General features: G+C 44.2%; 1 protein-coding gene across 1 annotated transcript in view; it reads left to right on the top strand.

Annotated features, from left to right (window-relative positions):
- Positions 1-26,118, top strand: part of LOC144467651 (neuroendocrine convertase 1) — a 38,162-nt gene that overhangs the window by 489 nt on the left and 11,555 nt on the right. The window contains exons 2-9 of the mRNA XM_078176541.1: positions 19,457-19,561; positions 19,624-19,848; positions 19,994-20,140; positions 20,272-20,338; positions 20,990-21,261; positions 22,504-22,716; positions 23,830-23,930; positions 24,989-25,054. Of these exons, the coding sequence (XP_078032667.1) occupies positions 19,457-19,561; positions 19,624-19,848; positions 19,994-20,140; positions 20,272-20,338; positions 20,990-21,261; positions 22,504-22,716; positions 23,830-23,930; positions 24,989-25,054 (1,196 nt within the window). The remainder of the gene's footprint in view (positions 1-19,456; positions 19,562-19,623; positions 19,849-19,993; positions 20,141-20,271; positions 20,339-20,989; positions 21,262-22,503; positions 22,717-23,829; positions 23,931-24,988; positions 25,055-26,118) is intronic.

Below are 26,118 nucleotides of genomic sequence, written 5' to 3' on the forward strand. Positions count from 1 at the left end.
GGCCACGGCGGTCCGCGGATTAAGGGGTCACTGAATTTCGAGATTTAGTGTCCCATTTGAATTTCCATAAAAAAAAACGCCGGCGGCTGTATGCGCAAGGCGAAAGATCACGAGGGACACGTGGCTAATGATGCAGGCCGGCGTCCATAGCCCCCCCCCCCCCCCCTTACCGACGAAAAAAAAAGTTCTCGCTCTCGGTCAATTACATCAGGGATCGGACAACGCACGGCGGGCACGGTACGGGGGCCACCGCTCGGACCGATTGGCTGAAACATCATCGCGCCGAGAAGAACCGAGGGGTTGCGAATGGGACGCTCCCGCGGGGGAGGGAGGGCGACGGCGAGGGCGAGGTGAAAGCGGAGGGGGATTTTGATATCTTTTGGTCGACGGGCGTTTTCTCTCGCGCGACTTGATCTCAAGGCGGAACTCGTTTTGCAAAGTGCACGAGCCGTGGAGAGATCCGGCCGATGTCTAAGGTGAATCCCGGGGGTTGGGAACGGGGGGGGGGGAAGGAGAGAATGGCTGGAACGAGCGATCAAATGGTTCGTGAGGCTTGCTTACCGAGATAATCTCTTTGCAGCGATCCGAGCGGCCCCGGAGGAAACGATTTCGCCGCAGTTTTTCGACGGGGAACACTCACCCCCCGCTCCCCCCTCCCGCCCTCCCTCGGTACATTCAGCTCCCGGCCACGGATACCACCCTCCGAATGCCTCAGATACGTTTACGGTCTCGCCCAGATTTACCGAGCCGAGCGCCCGAACGGACCGGCACGCCGGCCTTGGAAAAATCTACCTTGCGCGTTCAAAGGGCCGCGTGGGGGGGATGAGAAGAATTCGGGCGACGGCATTTCCGCCGGGCCACAAAGCGGAAACTTCGCCGGGGGAAATTGAGACGCGAACGTGATCTTCGAACTGCGATAAATTCCTCTGCGTCCTGTCGACACGCTCGTGAATTAGGCTACCTCGCGCCGTTCTCCATAGTTCTCGATCGCTCCCGTTGTTCTGGGATCAGTTTTTCGGATGTAAAATTATTTTCTAATTATTCGATACGAGATACGAGATATTAGATACTACTTGTTGATTAACCCTTTGCTACGGGATTTCTTAGCGCGCGTTTAATTAATTCTGGCATAAGTGAGAAAATTTATATTTATTGTAGTTAATAGGGATAGTTAATATCTGTATTTACTTTTTACAGAGTTTTGCAGAGTTCTTTTTGCCATATAATGTAAAAGTTTCATTCTTTAAGCCTTTTTGTTCAGACGAATATTCGTGTGGAATAGGAATTTTATTCAGACTAAAAAGAATGAACTAGCATTCACACTTAACAAATTATTACCAAAAATCTACGTCAAGTGTCAGACTCGTTAAAGTATAGGAAGGGGTTAACCGTCCTTGAAAGTTTCAACAGAATTTGATAGTACTTGTGTATAAAAATATTACAATACAATATTCCGAGTACTCGGAACATGGCCAAAAAAAAATTCGATGTCACGATTATTATAAAAATAATAATAATAAAATAAAAATAAACCACCCACAATCATTTAAAAAAATACTGTTAAAACATAAGCTCGTATTTAAAAAATTATCTACATCCGTGACGGCTATCTAGTAAACCTACTATGTCTGCATTTCCAAAAATCATACACCGTATACGCAAAGACGAATTAGGCGAACGGTTAAAACGTTCCCGCATCAATCGTAGAATCGGCTCCGCGGTGGCCGTCAGGACAACGGCGAAAACAATGCAAAGGCTGCATCCGCGGCGGGAAAAAAAAAACGCAGCCCCGAGATGTTCGCCCGACGATGTGAACAGCGTCGGAACGTTATGGTCGCAATTGCCGTAATCGCTTTGGTGCGTGCAGAAGTGACGCGTGTTTTCAGAACATCAGCCGGAGCATAGCGGGATCGAGCAGGCGCGGCATAATTACGCAGAACCGAAGTGGCTCTGCTTTTTCAACCGTTTTCACCTGGCCGTGCCCCCGTGCAGTCGAGAGCACCGTGGCTCCCGCGGCCGCGAAACTGCATTCCCCTGCAGCTGCAGCCGCCGACTCTCTGGCGCAGTTCCTACTAGCTGCACGGGAGAGTCTCGCGGCCGACCGCAATCCGCGCTGCCGAGAGCGCGATTCCCCGGGACCTAAGCGAGCCCCGTATATTTCCCAGTCAGCTCGCCTAATTATTTCGCATAATTAAGCCCACGTGGCCGGACTGGAAGAGCGCCACCTTCCCAGCAGAGAATCTCGCGTTCTGTCGCGAGGACAGAGCGTCGAGGGTCGAGTGACCGTCGCATTAAACGACCATCACCTTTTTGCTTTTTGTAAAAGCTTATTGCATTTCAAATAAGTATAATAAAAGTCGGAAGGAATTTATTCAATTAACTCTTTAGGTTACTTATTTAGAGACTTGGTTTGGATTTAATAGAAAAGATCGTCATGAGTCTGACTACTTGTTCTGATGCAAAGAGTTAAGGGGTTGATTTGTTCAATGCTCGACACTGCTTATTATTTAAAGACTTTTTCGTTGTTAATAATCTCATTCATAATTTCAGGAAACGAAAGGATTTTCCTTTCCCCATTGTCTCCGTTCACCTTAATTCCCAAATTTCGAAGACAGGCGAATCAAATCTTGTTTCGATTTAATAAAAACGTCCGTCACGAGTCTGCCACCCTGTCACAGTACTCGTCGTCAAGGGGTTAACTTAATCACTGCTCAAGACTGTGTAACCAGGTCAAATTACCTCTCGCACGAGGAATTGGTCTGGGAACCGATTCCCCCGGATTCTTTCGTGATTAAAAATGGAATGCCGGGATCGCCGATTTGGCAGAGGCTCGTAAGTGTCAGAGGAGGGGGGCGGAGAGGGGTGGAAGGTCTCGGTGCTATGCTTCTCCGGATAGCGGCCGTAAATTACGGCTAATAGGTTTCGCGAATTGAAACGGGGATGAGTCGGGCAGATAACTCAATCCGGAAACATTTCCTGAACGGACTCTTACCGGCCTTTGCCAAATCGTGTATCGCGGCTGCACGTCCCCGCCGGGTGATTAATACTGTTATGATCGCGGCCCTCCGCTATGGCAAGAGCCATTATAACTAGCGGCTGGAACAATGGGAGTACAACAAAAATATTGGCGGATCGCGCCGGTGGGGGGAGGAGAACCTTTATGCAATTATTTTCGATGAACAAGCAACGAGCGTTTATTTCAGCGAACGGATTCGGTTAATAAACTTCGTTCCACCTTTGTGTGCATTACAATTGAAAATTATACGAACAAGTGCGTGTTCCGGGAATCGTCGAAATGTCCGTATACTCTTTCGCGTTATTTGTTCGGCGACGAGTTCGTTGGATATTATATTAGTATGGAGCAATGCGAACGATATTTGTTGGTAAATCATGAGAGCGAAATTCTTATAGCGATTCTGTAATATAATTATTGCTGGTTATGGTCTTTCTCCTTGTTACAGTGTATTTCGCGCTGTTATGTTTTTATTTTAATCAGATGTTCATTCGAATGAGATTGGACGAGATTGGCAATTTTTAAATTGTGTACGCGAATTAGGTAAATTTTTGACACTTTAACGAACTTTTTATGGAAAAAAATTGCATGTTTGCTAAGAGAAGGGTATATTCAAATTTTATTTTCATTTTATTTATCTTTGTCTATGCAGAGATAAGCCAATGTACTAATACTAATACCATTTGGAAGATTAATATTGTATAATTACATTTTTGCAAGCAGCTAAATGAATACAGTTTCTACGATGTGGAAACCTCTTGTTCTACACTGTATCATCCTCCTCCAAAAATATAGTCTTCGTAGAATATTTTAACGAAATTATAGTTGAAAGTGGATAGGTTATAATATAAATTACACTAAGACGAAGTTAAAATCGTTATGCAATAACGCCTGATAAATAACCCAATGATTCTTCTGTAAAATAAAAATTGTCTACCTCAATTGCAATAGATGGAAACCAAATATTAATTTCATCCGCCCTTAAATCGCATCAATAGATTAAAAATAATAGATGATCATATTAAAACGCTTGTCACTTTTACCACTTTAAATTATAACTAAAATGCATAAAATCCTCATCAAGCAAAAATGAAAGAAAATAATATCGCAGTGCCAACATCGAAGCTCGGACCCCATGAACGTCGCCGTTTCGCGCTCGTCGACGATCGTGGCAGATAAATCCTGAATAAGATTTCGTTGAAGATGAGAGTCACTCGCGGCGCGGATAAGTGGCGATATTAATTGGGAGTTCGTAGGGTATAATATTAATATCCGTTAAAGAGTTAACCACTCAAAGGATTAGAGCGCGATACCCGGCGCGTTAGAGGAGCAATCTGTAAAGGCGATTCCGTTGAATGTGCGCCCCGGGTTTTTCAGGTTCCGAGTAATCCGGCGTTTATTTAAGGGTTTGCAGGCTAGGCGAGGCAGGACGAGGCAACGGCGGGAGGGGGAGGGAAAGGAGGAGGTAGACGCGCGGCGTGGCGCGCGGAAAATCCGATAAGCAAGCTGATTACCCGTAGTGAAACTTCTGAACGTCTGGGTTGCTCCGGTTTATCATATATCTTGGCGTGTGGCCCTATATTATAAAGGCACGAGATTGCTCAATCAAGCCCGGCCTCCGGGCGAATTGAAATCCAGTTATCGAGAACCTGTTACGAAACTGTTCGAATGAATTTCCCGGCATTAATTTCCTGAGCGGCGCGGCCGAGACTCTCCCGCGCCGTGTTTTCTTTATTCCGCGCGGGATAGAGCCGTGCCGTGGGAATCGCGCAAAGAGAGAGAGGGAGAGAATACTATCGGCATTAAATCAGCCCTAACGAGTTTCTCTGCTACGGCAACTGCGAGCAACTTCCCCGGAACTAACGCGAAAAAATTGGCCCCGAGCTTTATATTAATATTTAATACGGGGTCTATTTATTTACAAGGAAATTGGCCACGGTCGAAATCGAGGCGGAGAAAGACGGTGTGCAGAGAGGAGAGAGAGAGAGAGAGAGGAGAGCACGCGGGCGTACCAGCGGCACGACAATAAACAAATTTCATCAAAATTTCCGCATCCATATTCATGGCCGCATTGAGAACGTTCGCTCATCTTTTATTCACGAAGCGGACAATGTAACTGCGCCCTTAATACGGGCACAGATGCCGAAGAGACGATTCCTTGATCTTCTTAACGTGACATATGATGCCCGACGACCGCGACCCATTGTGTTATAGTTCCCGATGCCGGCGTACGCCGACCGGAATATTCTAACCGTTGCCCAAATAATTGTCGGAATGATCGGAATTACCGGAGAGAGGGAGAGAGAGAGAGAGAGAGAGAGAGAGAGAGAGGGAAAAAAGGAGGGAGAAGGGGCGCCCGCGCGACCCGGATCGGAAATTCCAACAGTCAGTCACGAATTTGCATTGTAGAAACATTTTTCCAAGCCTTTGCAAACATTTGCATCGGCAACAAGCTGCGGGGAAACTTTGTTAGCGCCGCGGTTCGCGTTCAAAATGCCGCCGAAGACAATATCCACCCACGGCTTTACACAAAGATAGAATAAATAATTTTCACGGTGGCTGTTGCGCGAAAAAGAGCGGAACGAGATACCGACGCGAGGAAGGCGAGCTGACTAGAAAATTTCGAAATTGAATGACCCGAAGATTTGCATTGTAAAAGCGAGTTATGCGAGAGACAGGCGCGAATGAAAATACTATCGAGTTTTCGACAATACCGGGCCAACTAATCTCTCTCTCTCTCTCTCTCTCTCTCTCTATCTCTCTTGAAATTTCGCTGCAACTTCCGTGCACCTGCAGCTACAATCTTCGCCATGCAAATTCCCGTTGCCTCGCTCCGAAAGATTATCTTTCCTGTTTCTCTTTCGCATTGGTCGTTGACCTGTTCGACGCGCGGTCATTTTTGTCCGCGGGCGCGTTGGCGCCGACGATCACGTTTTATAAATTGGTTCTCGCGTGTTCGCGTAGAGAAAATTGATCACGTTAAATTTCTTTGCGGTAAGTGCTCTAGCGCGTGCATGGAAAATGCCACATAGCTTCAAATTGGAATGGCTTTAAGCGAATTTAATAGGATGCGATACAATTTTATGGTTTAGCTAATTGTTGTAAAAATAGAATTGAGTTTGGTAAAAATTTAAGTTAATTCATTGTACTGAGATAATATCGATTAAATGAATTTTTGATATAAGGCAGAATAATGGTGGAAATTTATTTTATAAGTTAATGAAAATTTAAGAAAAATTGATGTAGGTTAAATACAATTTTTAATACAATCTGTACAATTTTATAATTTAGTTCGCGTCCGTAAAATCGATAATCATGATTGAAGAAAATGGACTTCCATAAAAATAAAAAAATTAAAGTCTACTGTATCGACTATAGCATGACCATTGCATTGTCTTTTAAAATTATTTTCTAACCTAGAAATATAACGTCCACGCGACTGTATGTAAGATGCCGACCCTAACGATGCAAATTAGCATGGCGTCGTCTTTTCCACCGGCCAGGAAGTTCGAGAAACTCCATTGGCGCCGCAGGTACAGCGTAGTCTGACACTTTCAGCGCCTTCCCGGCGAACGACGGCGGCCATTAATGACGTTCGTAAATGATCGAGGCCGTGGTCTGCCGATTCAGCTTTAGCGTTTGGCAGTAATTGAAATAAATGACGTGGCGCCCTGCTGAACGCCATAATGAACTTGCCCCGTTACGGGGGTTGACAGATGTCACAGCGACCTGCTGCCTGCCTGCTTGCCTGCCTGCCTGCCTGCCGCTCGCCTTCGTTAGCCGGGGCCGACCTTCGAAAAGGTTTAATCTCGATCCGAGCAGAGAGACCTCGATATCCGATCTCCACGCCCACGGGGGGAAAGCCTCGATATTTCATACGGTAGTCCGGTAAAAGCGGTTTTCATTGCGCTGCTTTCGGGGGCCGTTGTTTATTTGCCACCCCACCACCACCCTCTCGAACAACCATTAACAACGGGGAAATTCGAGTATACTTCGCGGATTTCAAAGATAAATAGCCGAGACTTGCCGCGAGCATTCCAAATGAACGTTTCGCGCGGCCCGCCGAGGCTTTGCCGAATCATAAATTCATTAACGAGAAGTCATAGCGACAGTCTTAATCTTCGAACTCCGAGGAGGCCACGGAATTTTTAAATCACTGCTTTCGCTCGACCGGACCGATGATGTTTATGCTGCTGGTACTATTTATGCACCGATTGCGAAAAACAGGGTACATTTAACCCTTTGGCATACTTTAATTAGTCTAAGATCTAACGAAGACTTAGACTAATAACCAAGTACTTTGTGAAACAAACTTTTGAAAATATATTTAAAATATTTTCTCGATTCTCACTTTTCCGCGAGAGAAAATTATTTTCTCACAAAAGGAATTAGTCGATTAAAAAATCCAATAATTTTCCTCGATAATAAGTACACATACCAGAGCAAACATTTCGAGTCAATTAAATTTTTAATACTAATTTACTACGTCACTAATCGAACGAATCCAAATCCGAATAGGAACTCATTTCATTGTCATTTATTTTTCTAATAAAATATTATTACAATTAAAAAGTCTTCTAGCCGTTGCAACCATAGAAGACGAATACATCGATGGATTTTAAACAGCAGCAAACTGCATAGCAGTCGCTAATAAAAATTTCGCGAGTGAAAAAGTGCGATCGTGGTCCGGAAACGTTGGAAGCGGGATATTCCGCGCGTCGATCGGGATCCGCGAGAAGGATTACGGTGATCTCTCAGCGGCGGACAGTCGGTAATTTTCCGAGCGATGGCCAGTTAATATTTTTCAGCCGTTTTAATTCGACGTCGCCAATTAGGTCTAATAAATTGCGGGCGATTTGATTCTACGCGGAGGTGGGCGGGGAGGGTGGCATTATTAACGGGAACGATTCCCGACTGGAAGATTTATATCCGGGACAGCGATTTCGCAAGATTGATGCGTGACGACGTTATTATTGGCTAGCGAATTTCCCCGGGACGATATTGCCGCGGGAATCGGGCACCGGTTTACGCGCACACTTGCGAGTAGCGCCGCGTGTCAGCCACATAATTCCGGTACATAACATAATCGATGCAGCACTAATAGGTTCAAGAGTTAAGTGAGATCGAGTGCATGAAACTAGTCGAAGGGGTGGTCCCCCACTCCTCCCCACTCCTCCCCCAAACCCCCTCCTCTCTCTCTCTCTCTCTCTTTGACCAAATTCACGTGACGCTGGTTACGGCGTTGATTTCAATTAAAACTTTGACTTTGACGTTCGGGCTTGGCGTGGCATAGTTCCAAAGATTGGCCCTAGTGATTCAATTTTCGGCGCATTACACGTACCGGCCCCGTGTGCGCCGACTGTGGAAACAACGGTACACCCGTTCCCGGCGTGCCATTTGATACCGATACCTGTTCGAAACAGGTGCCAATGAGGTAACAATATCTTTCCAATAATAATCAATTAACGTTACCTGCGACCCTTAATGGAACCGGGCTCTATCGTTCCCCGTTAAAACGCGATACCCGCGCGCTGCTCGATCGACGGGATGATCTAATCGCGGTCTCGCGATGCCACGGGGTCGTCGAAGTTCACCTAATTAATGGCGATGTTGCTAACACTGATAACCGGTGTTCAACCGGCACCCTGGATATTTAAAATCGCCGCGAATTCGAAGAAGTTTGAACAAGTCGATTTGCTAACAGTGGAAGTTTGTTCCGGTTATTTGAACAAATTAGAAGCGATTCGTAAAAGTACTCGGATGGTACTTTAACCCTTTTCTTCTTCGATTGTTCGTAGTATCGAGTATAGTAGAGTGGCGATAAAAAAAAATCTTGCTTCGAAACACAATGAAATCTAAGATTTTGCTATTTTAATTAAGAGCGATTTTGCTAACAGTATTAAAAATACCGCAATTTTATACATTTATTTGAACTTATTAATATTATTAACGCTAGATCGATAGAACTCTAATTACGAAGCCTTAAATTAATAAAATAATTTTCAAATAAGCGAAAGCAAAATAAATAAAATTGCACCGGAAACTCTATGAAGTACTTGCTCGCTCTATGAAGAATATACTAACATTGCTTCAAAAAAAGATATATAAAATATTAAATATAAATATCGAAAAATATCCTTATAAATGACTAAAAAGGACCTTTTAATTAAGAACACCATTAGATTACAAATTAACCAATCCAAAGCATGCAATGATCGACACCAATCAACAAGATGTTTCATTAGGCCAAGTTAATGTCTCCCTTCTCTATTATTGCTTGTAAAGGGTGTCCCAAACTTCACGCAAGAAGTAATTTTGATAGAAAACACAGATTTATAATTAAAAATTGTAAATTTCTTATTGACAATAAAAATGCGTTGTTCTTTTGTGTAGCGCTCCATCTTTAATAACCCTGAACTGTCAGCTGTCATTCTGTATTTTTTTTTTGGTTGGCAACACTTTACCGCATAAATGGCGCAAAATTCAAATCTTGCGTGAATTTTGGGACACCCTTTATGGACAGAATCTTGACAATGAAAGGAAAGATCCAAGGTGAGATTAAATTCGCAGTGGCGGCGGATCAGAGGGCGAGCTCGTAGGTATGATCTTCGGCCGCATCCCTTTCACGGGCCGAGGAACGTCTGCTTCGCGAGAGACGCGGGAAATTCCGCAAATTTCATAGAGGCTGCACAGGGGTCGCGTGATTAGTCTCTCCCGTACGATAATCGCTTGTGTATCGTTTAACGTCGTTGCGGTTCCCGACTGGAAACGCTCCGGCGAGCAGCGGCGAGATGCGTGTTGCACGAGATTACGCGTCGCCTGCCACTTGCGGACTGCAAATTCAATTATACGCATCGAGCACCGTTGCTGGTATACTACTCTTGTCCTCGGTGAAACGGCGGCCGGCACCGTCGATACTAAAAGAGCAGTTTGTGGGATATGGTATAAAAATGGAGGCGTTAAAGAAAAGAAAGAAATCGATTTGTCCTGGTCTTATTAAAAGACGCATTAATAAGGTCATTTTGAGATCCTTGGAATCCTAACAATCGCATTGATTTTCATAAGGCACTTATTATAATCTGGCAGAAGAATATTTTGACTAAAAGTTAATTAGTCACTTTGACAAAACCAAAGTGCAATAATAAAAATTTAAAAATATTCTTTACTCGACAAGAAACTGTATTTTTGACTCATAGCGTTAAAAACGAATTCAACGACCTGCTACACAATAACCTTCGAACAATCTTAGCCTTAAAAATTCGCAATAATTTTCCTTGCACGTTAACAAAAGTCATCGTGCAGCAGATCGTCGATTTCGGTTTTTTCGTCGACGGCAGCGGCCATAAACTGCGAACAGATACAAGTCCATCGCTCGGAAGGATCATAAGGAACCCCCGTAAACCCGTTGTTCGATCCCATCGCCTGCACACGCGAAGGAACCACCCCCCCCCCCCCCCCCCCCCTCTTCGCCCTCCGTAAAAGCACGGAGAAGCACCGACGCTGGTAAAAGAGAGCGTCTCGCGCGGCGATTCGCAACGCAACACCGAGCATCTGAACGATGATAAACATTGCTACCGCGCGCGCAGATGCCGAGCAGAGAAACAATCTCGCGGATGGAAACGGATCCGGTGAACGCGCGTGAGAGTAAATAATGCGGCGGATGCGGCGCGCCGCGGGACGTCGAAAAAAATTCAGCCCGGTTAGGGGATTTCGCGAGGAGAGGAGTGGAGGGGAGGGGCGGGGAGGGGAGGGGAGACGGCGCGCTCGCGGGATAAGCGGAGATAAAAGCGGGACCTGAAAAAATTCTGGAGGAGCTGTAAACCTGTAATTCGGCCGAAGTGGAGTTTTAAGGATACTAACTCCGCCGCCGTCGCGCCCGTGAGTTCCACCGTTCCCTGGGAAATTTGCTCGGGAACGTGAGCGCTCGCGACGCGGATCGTTCGATCTCTTTCGCCGGCTCGGAACGCGGCATCGCGAGCGAAACAGATGTTTACGAGCCGAGGGCTAAGCAGCCGTGCATGGCGAAGGTGTGTTTGCTTTTTGGGATTTTGTCTGCCGCGGATTAGCCGATCGCTGCTTTGCTGCGAGCTGACGCAGGGTTGGAATAGAATTTTGGAATGCCAGGAGGAAATATTTTATATCGGTTTGCGAGGGTGACGGTGCGACATTTATTCTAATTTTATACGAGTGCTGTCATATATATATTAAATTACTAACATATATAATAATATATTGAATTAATAAATCATATATATATTAAATTAATAACTCATATAGTAATATATATTAAATTAATAACTCATATAGAAATATATAATAAATGAATAACTCATATAGAAATATATGTATTGAATTAATAACTCATATAGTAATGTATGTATCAAATTAATAGCTCGTAAATGTCTGCACTTAATTTGACTGATCGTAAATTAAGAAATTAGTCACCCGCCATTTTTACGGGTTCCGTAAACCTAGTTTAAATTATCCGCTGCACCGTAAAAGCGCACTATAGTAAGTTTTACTAGCTACTGAAATCTCGAAACACGTTGACTACAAAAAGAAAAATGTGATGTTGATTTCCCAATTAAAAATAACGAATAACTAGGAAATATAAAATAAATGAATTTAACTCTATAAAGCTTTCTAAAGAAAATCTTTCTCCTATTACAATTAAATTAAAAATAATCTAACTACTAAAATTAATCGAGCAATTGAACTGAAATATCTGTTTATATAGCATTAAAATTCAAATTAAAAGATTCATCAAAATAGGAAAAATCGGTGGAATTTCCATGCGTGAAATAAAATCTCACGATTTCGAGAAGGTAGCTGAAATGAGCGCACAATTACGACCCGCAGCGAAGATTAAAGGGAGCAGGGAAGAAAAGTAGATAATATTTCAGTACCAAAACAATTCGGAATCGGTTCTATGGAGAGCTCAAAGGGTTTCGAACAACCGGGCACGAACACGCGGAAACGTGCCTTTGTGCAGCATAGAATGTAGACGTTAGGATTTTCATTGGAATCTGACGACGCCTGCGGGAGCTTACTGCCGTGGGATTACGAGAGACAGTTGGAAATCCGATCAAAACAAATGGACTGCGAAAATACTCAGCCCTCCGTTTCTCCCTCTACCGTGCCATCCGCCCTCTCCCGACCAATCGTTCGACTGTTACAAACCGCAGCCGGATGGCCCCGGGTCGCGCATACTTTCCCATAGGAGAGAGGAAGAGACAAGACAACGAGAGTGAGAACAAGAGAGATACATATATATATCAGAGAGAGAGAGAGAGAGAGAGAGAGGGAGAGAGAGAGAGAGAGAGAGAGAGAGGAACGGTGGCTGATAAGACGGACCGCTGATTGCGAAGTAATGAGCGGCCGTGATTTCTCGCGTTCCCTATCTGAAGCCACGTTCTCACGTGCGCCGCGCCGTTACCGAATGGGAACGGTTAACAAACAGCGGCGCGGGAGAGAGCTCGTCTCGAGGGTAGTTTCTGGACAGTGGAAGCGCCGATTGCCACGGGGACGAAGGGAACACCGAGCCATTATCACGTAACAGACGGATTCCAGTTTCAAGTGTTCCCGCGTCGAATTTAAGATGACCTGGGAACGAACGACGACGTGACCCGATGCTTTGGTCATTGTTCAGGCTGATGGGCCATCGGTCTGAGGAGGTACTGCGAATTTTAGGAACCTTGTGGGACTCGAAAATTCGGTGACCAAGATGACCCGCTATCAAACTTGATGGGACATTAGTCCGAAAAAATCCTTCTCATTTTTATAATACCGTGAGTCTCTCAAAGTATTCTGAAGACACTGTTAACCCCTTGCCGTACTATTTTCTTCATAGTTACAAGGATGAGCATTTTCTCTATTATAATAATTTTTTAGACGGAAAAGGAAGAATATTTATACCGTTTGGCTTCGTTTATTTATACTGGTGACACGGAGGACAGAATTTTATTCCGGCTTAAAAGAACAGAATAACATTTATACTTAACCTGTTAGCTGCGCGCGACGTATATACACGTCATAAGGAAACGGTATCTTATAATAAATATACCTCTCCTACGATTGATGTAAAATTGCTTATGGTGACATAGTTATTAATTTCGCATGCTTTAGGATAATTTTAGAACAATTATCGAAAAGATTGAACACGGTATGATCGATAGAACGCGTAACATTTATCTTCTAAATATATCGACGCAGTTAAATGGTTAAGAAGATATTAATAGAAATCTCTAGGACGAGCCAGACTCGTCAAAATACGGCAGGGGGTTAACTATCTATAAATTATTATTCGATAAAAGCTTGGGGGTGGTGAGCTGTACTGTATAATGCCTATTCAGTCCTAAATAAATAAATAAAAATGCTAGAATCCGATGAAAATTGATAGACACTAAACTGGAAATGCCATTCTTCCATTGACTTTGATAAGAAATTCTTCCCAGAGACACCTCTTCATTTTCTAAATGCCCTCAGGATCGTCAAAGCATTGTCAACTGTTTATAAAACGCTGGTATTCGATAAATATTGATGAACAGTACGGCGACAGAGGATGCAGTCGCTTGTCTCAAGCAGAAAATATTGATCTTCGATGTTGATAGCCTTTGTTCCTTCCTGCAGTGTCTTGCTTTGAAAGAAAACATCCAGGTCTCGTAGAAGAGATTCGCGTGTACACTCGCGTAAATATTCGGTCACCATTCGGAACCGAATAACTTTTTTTCAAATTGTACCTAGCCACTCGTATTTCCCATCGTATTACATATTTATTTTAACTATTATTTATGTAGTATTTTGATTCTTGTAATAATGTTGTATATAGTATAATTTATATTTACAGTGCGTACGAGTACAATATAGTATAAGTATCAGATATATTATGAATTGTAAGTAGCCACTTATATTTCCTCCCGTATTACATAATTATTTTAAATATTATTTATATAGTACTTTGATTTGTGTGTTAATATTGTATATACTATTAGTTATAATTGCAGTGCGTGTGAGTACAATATAGTATGAGTATCAGATATATTATGACAATATAATGTAATATACATAGTATATAATATACTAATAATAAAATGTAATATATGCAATCTGATAATATAATAATACAATATAATATTAACACGTACGTACCAACGCTATACGAAAGTCTAGGTTTTTCGTTGCCGGCGGAAACGTAAGTCGCGAGAGGGTGAATCGTGGCGCGGGCGTTATAGCAAACCGCGTGGCCGTTGAACGAGTAGGATCCTGAGCGATTATCCTACCTGAGAGTGCCTATCGATGGGAGTTCCCGTATTAATTAACAGCCGAGGATATTTTAATACATTCGCGTTGGCGCGGACGCGATAACGGTCGGCTGGGTTCGGGGGCCGATTTGATAATCGGGAAGCGCGGATAGCGAAGCAGAGAGCGAAGCAGAACGGAGCGGAACGGAACCGGAGCGCACCGTCGTCGATCGCGATGCTCACGCGGTAATACGCGGAGGGGCAGGGGGAGGGGAGGGAGGGGGATATCGCATGACCGGCCGACAGGCTCAAGAGTGACCTCAATTTTCGGGCGAATCACATCAACGCGGAAAACAAAGGCCGGAGAAATCCGCGGCGGCCGTTATGAAACAATAATCCCGCATCTGCCGCTCCCCTCCTCCGTTCCCTCCCTCCCACTCTCTCCCTCTCTCTCCCTCCTCTGCCGGTCCGCTCGCGAAACAAAAACCCTATAATCCGGTATCCATTATATTTGCAATGTATTCAGCCAGGGGGAATGAATTCGATCGCCGCGCCGTCGAACCGAACGATAAACGACTGAATATCCTCGCCTCCGCGTCGATACAACGGCCTTTTTCCCCTCTCTGTGTTGTATATATATTTTTTTTTTTTACGCCGGTTTGTTTTTCACCTTGCCCTCCCTCCCCCGTCTCCCTCGACCGCCCTTCCGATTTTGGTATTTCGTTCCGTCGTTCTATTTTTTTTTCTCCCCCCCCCCCCCCCTTCCCGCGCGCCGGAGTAGTTCCGACGAACGCCCGACGGGTCGGACGCGTAAGCAGCTAGCGATTTTTGTGCCCGGCGCCGATTTTATCGCGATGTCCAACCCCCACCCTCCGTCCCGGGTGCGCAGGAAGTCGATCCGCATCCGTGACGTTCGGCAAATAATTTCGTCGACACGTAAGGAGATTTATGGACGGGCTATTGTTCTCCACGGTTTCGACGCGGCGGCTGTAACGGAAACCGGTTTTTGTATTCTAATGGCGGACAGCATGTCGTTTGATCGGTTTTATTACGCGTCGATGAACGAATGAGCTCGCCGCTTTCGCGTGATCGATGCGCTCCTCGGTCAGGCATGCTTTCGAACTTCTCGAGAGATTGTTCGAACTGTTCGAGGTTTTTTTCTTCGTTTTTCGCGTCGATTCTTTGAGGTGTAAAGATTTAACGCTAGAATTACCAAGGACTAAACGAGACGGATTTATATTATTTTATAACGGTGCTAAGAATGGATTTATTTAAATTTTGTATAATTTATATTATAATAGATATCTCAATAAAGTAGTGTACTTAACGATTGTTAATGGAAATATTTTTGTAATATTAACAATTCTAAAGGAAGAAATTAAAAAGCAGACGTTGTGACTGGTCAACAAAAATCGCTTTTCACTCGTTGATTATGTATTTCGTCAAAATGTTTCACGAGGTATTTAAAAAAATATATATATAAATCAAATATCTCCAAAACATACAGAGAGTTAATAAAACACCTTGAAATAATTATTCTAGTACATATAACACTCGCACTAGTGTCTGAAATAAAACAGTGCAAACTCGAAATACTAAAAATGCCCACAAAGAGAACATTTGCTCGTTGGCTTTACGAAATACTTCACGATACTCTGTTAACAGGTTGAAAAACAAAAATTGGAAAGAACAAACGAATCTAACTCGATGGTATGAGCGGTTGTTCCACGCTCGTGCTCGGCGTCCCTCTTCCAACCGGCGAATATAATACAGAGCAACTGCCGGCAATAAAATACGGGGAAGTCGGGCGCGCACGCGGATGACAGTCGACGGCATCGCGCTGTCTTGGTTTTCTGAGTACGGTGTGGGAGGGGGTAGTAAGAGAACGTTCAATTTACCGGCTAGTAAAAGTTGGACAGCGCGCAGACTTAGGATATAGTCGCGGATTCAATTTTCAGCGGAAAAGTTTCCGGTAAAGGTGCATTATGTTGCATGATTGGCCGCTCGAGAGAATGGAAAGTTTCTCGATAACCGTTTCCTATTCGGCTTGTTTGCGTACGGAGAATTTAATCATACCGGTTGCATAAACAACGCCGTTGTAAAGACCAGCTGACGGATTCGGTGGAGTCCACGGGATAAAAAGGCGTGGAAAATCAAAGGCGTGAACGAAATAAGAATCGAGGGGAGGAAAGGGAAAGCAATCGCGCGCGGCGGGAATCGAATAAAATACAATCGGCGGCGCGATATTGTTAATATCGTGGGACGTAGACGCCGCGGGTGGGGGGGAGGTCGCCGGCGAACCGAATCATTTTTATTACCCGCGATGCGGCCCGGAGTAAACGCGGAATTGATCCAAAGAGATAGAGAACCGGGGGATATCGCGTTACCGTAGTCGGAGAGGAGATATGCATCGGGTTGCACAGACAGCGGCATTTCGCTTTACTTGCTGCCGCTTCCCCGCCCGGTAATGTACGGGACGACTCCCCCCACGTACTGGGTGTCCCACAAAGTCGCCGTGAGAGCTCAAGTGCGCGCAAAAAATTACTTTGACACGAGCCATCTACTCTGCCATTCTGCGGCGAAATAGAAAATAAAGTCGCCGGCGAAAAACGACGGCGCCCCGACCCCGGGCGTCTCTCGCCCGGCGAAATAAAGCAAACACACTCGGCCCGACTGTATCTTCATGCAAATTAAAATCTCGTATCTCTTTCGCGGCGACGCGGATTAAACAAGCGGCTCGTACGTTTCCTCGAGGATTTCGTCTGTTAAACCTTAATTAAAATCTACGACCGCCGCGCGTTAAACGCGTGAAATTAGCTGCCGACTTATTACAGAAAACTCGCGGGCATCGCGATAAAAAAAAGTTCTCGAGAAATCAACGCGGAGGGGGACGTCGATGTTTCTTTCCTGAGATGTTATCTAGAGATGGAAGAAATTATTTGAAAGCTGAGAGATTTAATACAATTATTTATGAACCATTTGCCATTCGACGTTGTATTTTGCTCTCAGTGTCGCTGAATTATTTATTAACTAGATTTTAATCATACCATTGCCGAGGAAAATATTATATTATTTTTATTTTTATACTCTTACGCGTCAACTTAATCTTGTATGAAAGTATTTTCCCTATGAATAAATGAATAATTAAAGAAAATCGACCAAACCCTAAGATAATCACTACACTGTACAATAATACATAAAATAAAAATTGTTTATATTAACTACTAAATACAGGAATTAAATAGAAATTTCTTTATCTCTTCAGTTATTTTTTGCAACAGTGTTCTAGAAATCTGTAAATATTGCCTTCCCCGTTTTGCGTTCAATCTGCCAACTTCTGTCATTAATACAAAAAATCTACAGTATAGCAATTACTTTAGAAACAATTCACGGTGAAGTTTCGCGCCGAAATCAAAATCAAATCAAAGCCCATTGTCGCAACCACGGCAACCCCATTACTTTATGGCCCGGCCGATTTTACGACCACGAAATATCGGTGTCCACGACTGTACCCGTCCACCTGCGATCCTTCGTCGCACGTGTACGTCACACCTTATCGTCGCGCACACACGCGCGCGCGCGCGCGCTCGCGCGATCGTCAATCAGAGTAGCGGCCGGATCGATAGACTATCAGGCGCAAGCCGGTCGGAAAAGCAGAGTGTCAGGAGGTGGATCGAAATAAAAGGCAGAAGGACCGAGTAGAGGCCGGTCGTTACGGAAATATCGTGGCTTCTCCCATGAGTGACTCCGACCAGGTGGTCTCCCCCCTCCCTTTCCCCATAGACCGAGCGACACATGCGGATGCCATACAAAAACGCGGTCGCCACGTGGCGCCGGATAATAATAACGTTACGATACTCCATTTCAGACGTTCGATGTTCCCCCAAAAGCCCCACTCCCCTGCTCTTTTTTTCTCTCCCTCCCTCTCCCTCTCTCTCTCTTGTTCTCTCTCCCTCGCGAGAACGCGCGCGCGCACGTTTCCTTTCCCGCTCGCGCTCGACGAACGCCGGGAACACCAACTGTCTCCTCGTGGTCTCCTGATCGAAGCGTCCCTTTCGATCGTTTGAAGGGCTGAAACGTGGCGTCGTGGTGTCTCACCCCCCGACGCTCGAGTGGCGAGGGTGCTCGATTCGAGGGGACAAACTAACCCCGCAACAATCGAGCCTCGAATCGCCCGAATACCTATACACGTATACCATGAGAGAGTCTCTCTCTCCGGGATATTTTCCGAAGCTTCTTCTCTCCCCTTTGTATTTGCGCCGGCAAAAATTGTCCTGTGTATTTTTCATATTAACCCAGCGACTCCTATTATTTCGTCGATAACTTCGCGCAGTTGTCTTTATGGCTGGGTTAATCAGACGTTCGACCCCTTTTAATTGCTTCTTTTTTTATTTAGCTGTTGATGCGATAAATGGTACATTAGAAAAAGTTCTAACCGATGGGATCTTTTCTGTCGAATATATCTGGAATAATTAGTTCTTCAACCCTTTGGCATGACGTAAATATCCTGCAGCGTATCTTTGCCTTCGAAGAGAATTATTTTCATTTTTCTGTTTTCAATATATGACGAATGCTGATTTTATTAAATTATGAATTCAATTATGAAGTTTCCATGGGTACGTGTAATATTGTGAAATAAAAGGAAAGTGCATACTGATGGATATTAATTATATTATTATTCCATGCTCGCTGTTGGGAACTGACTGATCGAAATAATAAAAAGGCCACAGAAGAAGAAAAACAAATTTGTTCTTCCCTTTGGTATTTGGAAAATGATTAAATATTAGTATTTAATGCAAGTGTATCTAGTACAGCTTTATCTAATACAATTATATCTATTACAACTATATCTATTACGACTACATCTATTAAAGCTATATCTATTACAATCACATCGAATCAATCATTCAACCCCCTAACGACGCACAACAAACATTTCATCCCCAGCCATTAAAGAGCCAATCTAATCACGATTGCACCCTTCAGTCGAGAGCACCGCAGCAGAACCTTCGCATCAGTTGAGATTTCCAAGCTTTAAATCGTCGCCGAGAGATCGGGTATCGCAAAGACCGTATTAATTCAGCCGTCGTTAATTAAAAGCCGGTTCGAGAGATGTTTGTGTTTCGCGATCCCGACGGTTGTAAACACGTCAGTTTGACGTCGGATATTACTTCTATGGTCTCTGTCGCGTGTGTTGACACAGGTCCTGGGATTCAAGGATACGTACGTGTGGCTGAAGGGCCAAGGACCCGGCCACGAGAAGCGGGGCGGTTTTCGTTCGCCGAAAGCGTTGAACACGAGCGCCAAGGTATATTGTTTTTATTTGCCGAGTTCGATTATCTTCTGACCGGACTTCCTGCTTCCGGGAAGATCATTTGGGCGGACCAGCAGAAGAGGATCGAGCGACACAAGCGGGGCTACGTTCCGCTGGCCAACGTCGAGTCGGAGAAACCCTTGATAAGGGAGAAGAGGCTGGAGTTGGATCGATATCGACCGAACGGCGTCGAGGACGATCAAGGGTTTCAGGACTATTTCGATCCCGATGATCCCAGGCTGATGTTCAACGACGAGCTGTGGAGCCAGGAGTGGTACCTGGTAATGAGCTTGTTGTCTCTTTAACGTCTCGCGAGATAGCATCGCGGAGGCATCCCCGTTGAAATCGATAACGGGGTGGACTTCTGCTAAAGCCTCTGGCTGGCGGCTCGCCGATAAGATAAAGCTGCTTTATCAACCGTTGCAGCAAGACACGAGGTCGAACAAAGCTCTGCCGAAGCTCGACCTGAACGTGCTACCCTTGTATCGACAGGGGGTAACTGGCCGTGGCGTCAGGATCGCTGTCCTGGACGACGGGTTGGAATACACCCACGACGATCTACGGAATAACTATGTGAGTTCTTTGATAGCCTGGTTTCAGCTACCCCTGTCGGCTCACAGATGCCAGGGGATGCTGTTTTAAGGGTTGCTAGTCCTGGGTGGAAGCGACTCTCGCATCGTTCTCTTCTGAATTTATTGATCTAGGATCCGGAAATCAGCTACGACGTCAACGAGGGCGACGATGATCCTCTCCCTCGATACGACTTATCAGGTAGATAGTGATAGTTGATAACGGAACGTTTTTATTTTTGCGTGTAGCGATTAGTAGTTGCGTATGGATATGTATTTATATTAATGCATATAGATGCCATATATTTAAAATGATATTTTAAAATGATATTTTTAAATGGTATTTTTAAATGATATTTTTAAATGATATGACATGTAACTAATATCCAGGAAAAAATTAATTCACTAATGTCTGCATTACACAAGAGGATAAAAACATTCAGAGTCCAGTTACTACTTCAAAAATTTATCTTCCCTCGACTCTGCCTATTTCAATTGTAATCCGCGTATAATGAAACGTGCAAACCTATAAACGTTGCGTTAACTTTTATCTCTGTAAAATTCCCCCCCATATTACAAACGCAAATGAAAACAACTACATCACAACGTTAATTACATTCACCCCGCAATTACACTCGCCGAGAGATCCGACCGATTAGTTAAGGAATTAATTAATCTACATTTCCACGAGACTCCGCGGTGCTGCGCACTTTTGCTCGCGACTGTGCAGGCCTCGAGGGAACAATTGATAGAAAGAAGACAAATAGAAATATGATAAAGGCCGACGGCGTTGCGAAAGTTGAAATCGGCAAACGAGTTCTGTCGGTAGTTCGATCAAATCCGATTCTGTTAGGGATGAACGGTCATGGGACGAGGTGCGCCGGCGAAATAGCGATGGAGGCCAACAACCGGAAGTGCGGCGTAGGCGTCGCGTTCGAGGCCTCCGTCGGCGGGATCAAGCTTCTCGACGGTCTGGTGAACGATCGCGTCGAGGGAGAAGCTCTCGGTTACAAACCGGAAGCTGTGGACATTTACACCGCCTCTTGGGGTCCCGCCGACGACGGCAGAAGTTTGGAGGCTCCTGGGAGACTCGCTGAGGAGGCCCTCGAACGTGGAATTGCTACAGTACGTATTCCCATGCATGGAACATCGCGACCGTAACGAAAATGTTCCGCGAACGTCTCGTAACCCTCTCCGCTCGCACGAACAATCCATTCCAACCTATGCATCATTCCATGCATTTTGAAATTTACCAAATTTAATTTTTAAATGAAGTGGTAATTCTAGACTCAGAGTAACTTTGAAACTTCTACTGACATTTAACAAAATATCATACTTGTATCTTAGTATATTACTTATTATTTCTGTCAGAATGCTATTGTCTCATTCCATGGATTACAGTAATTTTAACCCTTTGCAGTCGGAACCATTTTAACTGGAAATCCAAAATATTTCTTGAGACTTGCAGTGTTTCCATTTTATATAACCTGGAGGATTTTATACATTATAAAATTGAATTTTATAACTCATGTGACAGATAATAGCTCTTAACAATTTTTTAATTAGTAAATTTGATAAAGATTATTTTAAAACATGGCATGATAATTTTTAGAGGCGCCTGAGAGTCGACCGCAAAGGGTTAACAGCCTCAATAGAATATATCTAATTATATTCTAATTTCTAAATTATCTCAGTTTCACCCTTGCTTTAAAAAATAACTTAATTTGAAATAGACTAACCTTATTTATCCAATATCCAGTACAAGTTACTTATAGCCACTGCATCTACCAATCAACAAAGACAATTCTCATTTCCTGTATACGTTAGCCCAGAAATCATCACCCATCGAAGCTCTTCGCAATTTCGCGGATCGCAACGCGAACGAAAAAAAAACGCGCCCGCGAGAACAATCCGAAACAGCGAGGAATAAATCCCCAGCGAGCACAATTTCTATTCATTAGCCCCGCGGAGGTTCTATCACGAAAATAGCGCACCGCCGAATTTCGGAGGAAGCGTTCCACGTAAGTCGACGACACGGCTCCGCCCCTCTCGCTCTCGGCGGCGGGGCTTAAAATCTCGAGCGTTACCGTGAAAAGATTAAATATGGATGAAGAATAAATCGCGCGCGCGAGGAGGTCGAGGAGCAGCAGCTCTCTCCCCGGCTGCATATTTATACCCGTGGGCGCATATTTATCCCGGCGCGACGCGCGCCGTTGTTTCGCCGGATGCATCGCGAAAAATATATCTCCAGCCGGAGTTAATATTTACAAAACGGCGGCGCGATGCGATTACGTTTATCGATTTTACGTGGACCTGCGATGGTGTGTGGGTGTGTGCGTATTTGTGTGTTTGTGTGTGTGTGTGCAGGGCAGGGCCGGCCGCGGGAGCATCTACGTGTGGGCATCCGGAAACGGGGGCTCGAAATCGGACGATTGCGGCTGCGACGGATACGTGGGCAGCATTTACACGATCGCCGTTGGATCGGCCAGCCAGGCGGGAAGGTTCCCTTGGTACGGGGAAAGTTGTCCGGCTACCATGGCTACGACTTACAGCAGCGGCGCTTATCACGACCAGATGATAGTGAGTGCCCCCGGATATAGTCAAAGGAAATCCGGCCGTTTCATTAGCAGTATTACCGGCAGAACCTTGATTATCCCGTCCTTTAATGTTCGAATTCATTGTTGTTCGAATAGGGCAGCCAATTACTCCAGTCGGTTGCCCGTGCCCTTTGTTCGTTTCCAAGCATAATTAATTTTATATTCGCCGTGCGATACGTACGGAGTCTTTTTATTTGAATCTAATGAATTATTCAGTCGGCCGAATTAAATATGTAAGAGACGGAAGAACTTGGAGTGCCAGAAAAATTGTATCAAACTCCTTGGCGCTAGAGACGCGAAATTGTTTTTGTGATGCTTGCGAGAAAGCTTGAGAAGATAGTGAACTGTTTCCGGAAATATATAATAATTAATTTCATTTATTTACTTATCTACGAATTTCGTACGAGGATAAGTGTTCTATTATAATCAGGATAATAAATTGCCTAGGGTAATAGAGCCGGCTACCATACGGTGACAATGTCACTTACCCAATAAAATATTCTGTTCTTGTCTAATAAGGTATTTTAAATTTTTCTATTAAAAAATGAAGAAAATAGATCATCTTATTAACCTCTTAGCTGCGAACGACATGTATACATGTCACAAGTAAATGACGATTTTACATTCTACAGTAAAAGTGCTCTTCCTACGTTTCAGATTAAAATGGTCGTGCAAAATATTCATAAATTTCGCACATTTTACAATAATTCTAGAACAACTTATCAAAAAAAACTTCATTCAGTGTGATCCATAAAACAGACACAAAATTGATCTCAAAAATAGATGTACACAGCTAATTGGTTAAAAAATAAAACAGAAAAGTAAAGAATTAAATAAAAAAGGAAAAGAATGAAATAGAAAATGAAAAGAATGAAATTTGAGATAGACGAACATAAAATTAATTGCGCCCGGAAACGAACAGCGAACGGTGAAGAAAATGAATTCTCTAAAATTCTAATTCCTAGTAGAAAATATATTCGAGAGATAGAGTGGTTCCACGGGCTGTTTTAATCCGCAGTGGAGCTGCCCCGTTAGGTTGCAAACGGAACAAGTGAACCGCGGCTAATTTAATGGACTTTCTTTCCTATCTCGCCAGGCTACGACGGACCTGGGGAACGCCTGCACGACGAGGCACACCGGCACATCGGCGTCCGCTCCATTAGCCGCCGGGATCCTGGCTCTGGCTCTTCAAGTGAAGTACGAAGTCCTCGGAGCTGATACTCGTTGAATCTCCTGTCTCCGGCGAAACTTTTCCCTTATCGTTCGCTTCCGTCGGGGCGGCAGAAGAAGCGGGCCCAACCCCCCCGTACAATCGGCCGCGCGCGGCCCCGTGGATTTATCCGTCGCGTCCGCGAATCTCCTCGCATTACGGTTCATTACCGAGCTTTCAGGACAGTTTCGGGAAAGCCCCGGGAATTTTCTATCGCGCGGGGAGAAAAAGGAGATAGGAGTTTCTCCTCGGCCCGGTTGTTGCCCGCCGGTTTTCTATCTCGTCCGCGGAAACGTCGCTGCCGGAAACACGGCTCCGACACAGGAAACGCATTAAAGATAAATCCATCCCCGGCCGGAATTAGCATAAGGCTTTCACGGCTTTGCGAGAGAGAGAGAGAGAGAGAGAGAGAGAGAGAGAAAAAAGTTATCGCACCGGCTCTGTCTTTCTTGGTCGAATATATTTCAGGACGGTGGTGGTCGTCGTCGTCGTCGCGCGCAAGATTGCGAAACTTGTGACCGACGACGTTGCGTCCGAACTTGTTCCAAGTTATTAACGGCGACGAGTTTTGTTGCTGTTACGGCGCCGATGTTCGGCCATGATTACGAAACGAGGCTGCCATTAAATAGACCTAGTTTCGACCGTTGCGGCGATGAACGGTTTTGTCAAGAAAAAAATATTACTCATCTTCTTACAAAAGAGTATAAAGCAATGACAATGTTCTTCTTTCAAATAGACGTAAAGTTTGAATTATTATCGCCTGAAATCTTTATTAATATAAAAATATACTTCGATATTTTCTATTCTGTAAAATGATCTATCGGTGTCGTAATAGGACGTAAATTCTTCATACTCTCAGTGTCGAATATTTTATTAGGCTGGAAACTATGAAACGGGCGCCGCAGCTGAGCGCAGACCAAACGAAAACGCCCGTTTCATAGTTTCCAACCTAATATAAAAATTCTAGTCAAGATCGTGACAATTTTTCGTCGATAGAAAAAAAGACGATAATTATACTGATCTAATTTAATTGTTCCTTTCGTAGCAAGAACCTGACCTGGCGGGACGTGCAGCACCTGATCGTCTGGACCTCGGAGTACAGCCCCCTCAGGTGAGCACGAGACTCTACGATAGTTGTTTAATACAACGGCGTCTTCAATTTCGTCCGCGAAAGCTCGTCCGAGGGCAACCAAAGCATCCCATTACTGCGGGAAATATCAGCATCGTAATGCAACGGTACATTTCAAGAGAAGCTATTGGATACAAGAGCCGCATTCATAGGCGGCACAAAGTAACGGGGACCGTATCAAAGCATCATTAAATCTGCGTTCAGCGCGGGATTCAATAAAGTCTTGCATAAAACGGATCCGAGTACATGATACCAGTTTTGCGGGATTGGTACGCAAACGTATTAATTTACATGAGAATTTTACATCTAATTAATTTTAATGGACGATTAATATTCATTAGCAACGGCACGTCAATTAGCATCGGTCATTATGTGCGTGAATATATAATAATGTATTTATCAAGCTCGCCGGGAATGTCGAAATTACCGAAAAGTCAAACGTCCGCCATTTTGAAACCGATCGGAGATCCTCGATAAACTTTCACTTGTTACAGAGAGAGGACTACAATTTTATATTTCATTGTTACGATCAGTAACTTAATTCCAAGAATTCGAATTTAACAACGAAAGAACAGCTCTCGTGAAACGATGCCCGGACCCTTGAACTCTAAACTCTCCGAAACCAATTAGGTCAGCGACGTGAATCAAAATCCCCCATGAAGAGCTCGCTTCCCTCTATTCCAAAGTCCACTTACTATAAAACATCCTAACTATACTTCGACTAGAAATTCTCGCTTCTCAGGTAACCACCACGCCCGTGGTCTGTTCATAAACAAATTCTCTTCAGAGATAAAATATTCTCCGGAGTATTCGCGAGATAGTTGCTGCGCTTACCACCTCCAGTGTCCTGACCCGCGCCAGTTAAATGAAAAGTTAACATGTTAAAGTTAACGTGTAATTAACTTGGAAACTTTCGCGGTAATACTGGTATACAGTCCTCGAAGTTGTTTTTCATAGTCGTCGTTCCTTGCTGTTTTGGCACTGTAATTAAATTTCGTAAATATTAAAATTACGAAAACTGGACCGTTTAAAAAATATGAAAGTGT

The sequence above is a fragment of the Augochlora pura genome, chromosome 3 (genome assembly GCF_028453695.1).
Source record: "Augochlora pura isolate Apur16 chromosome 3, APUR_v2.2.1, whole genome shotgun sequence".
Lineage (NCBI taxonomy): Eukaryota > Metazoa > Arthropoda > Insecta > Hymenoptera > Halictidae > Augochlora > Augochlora pura.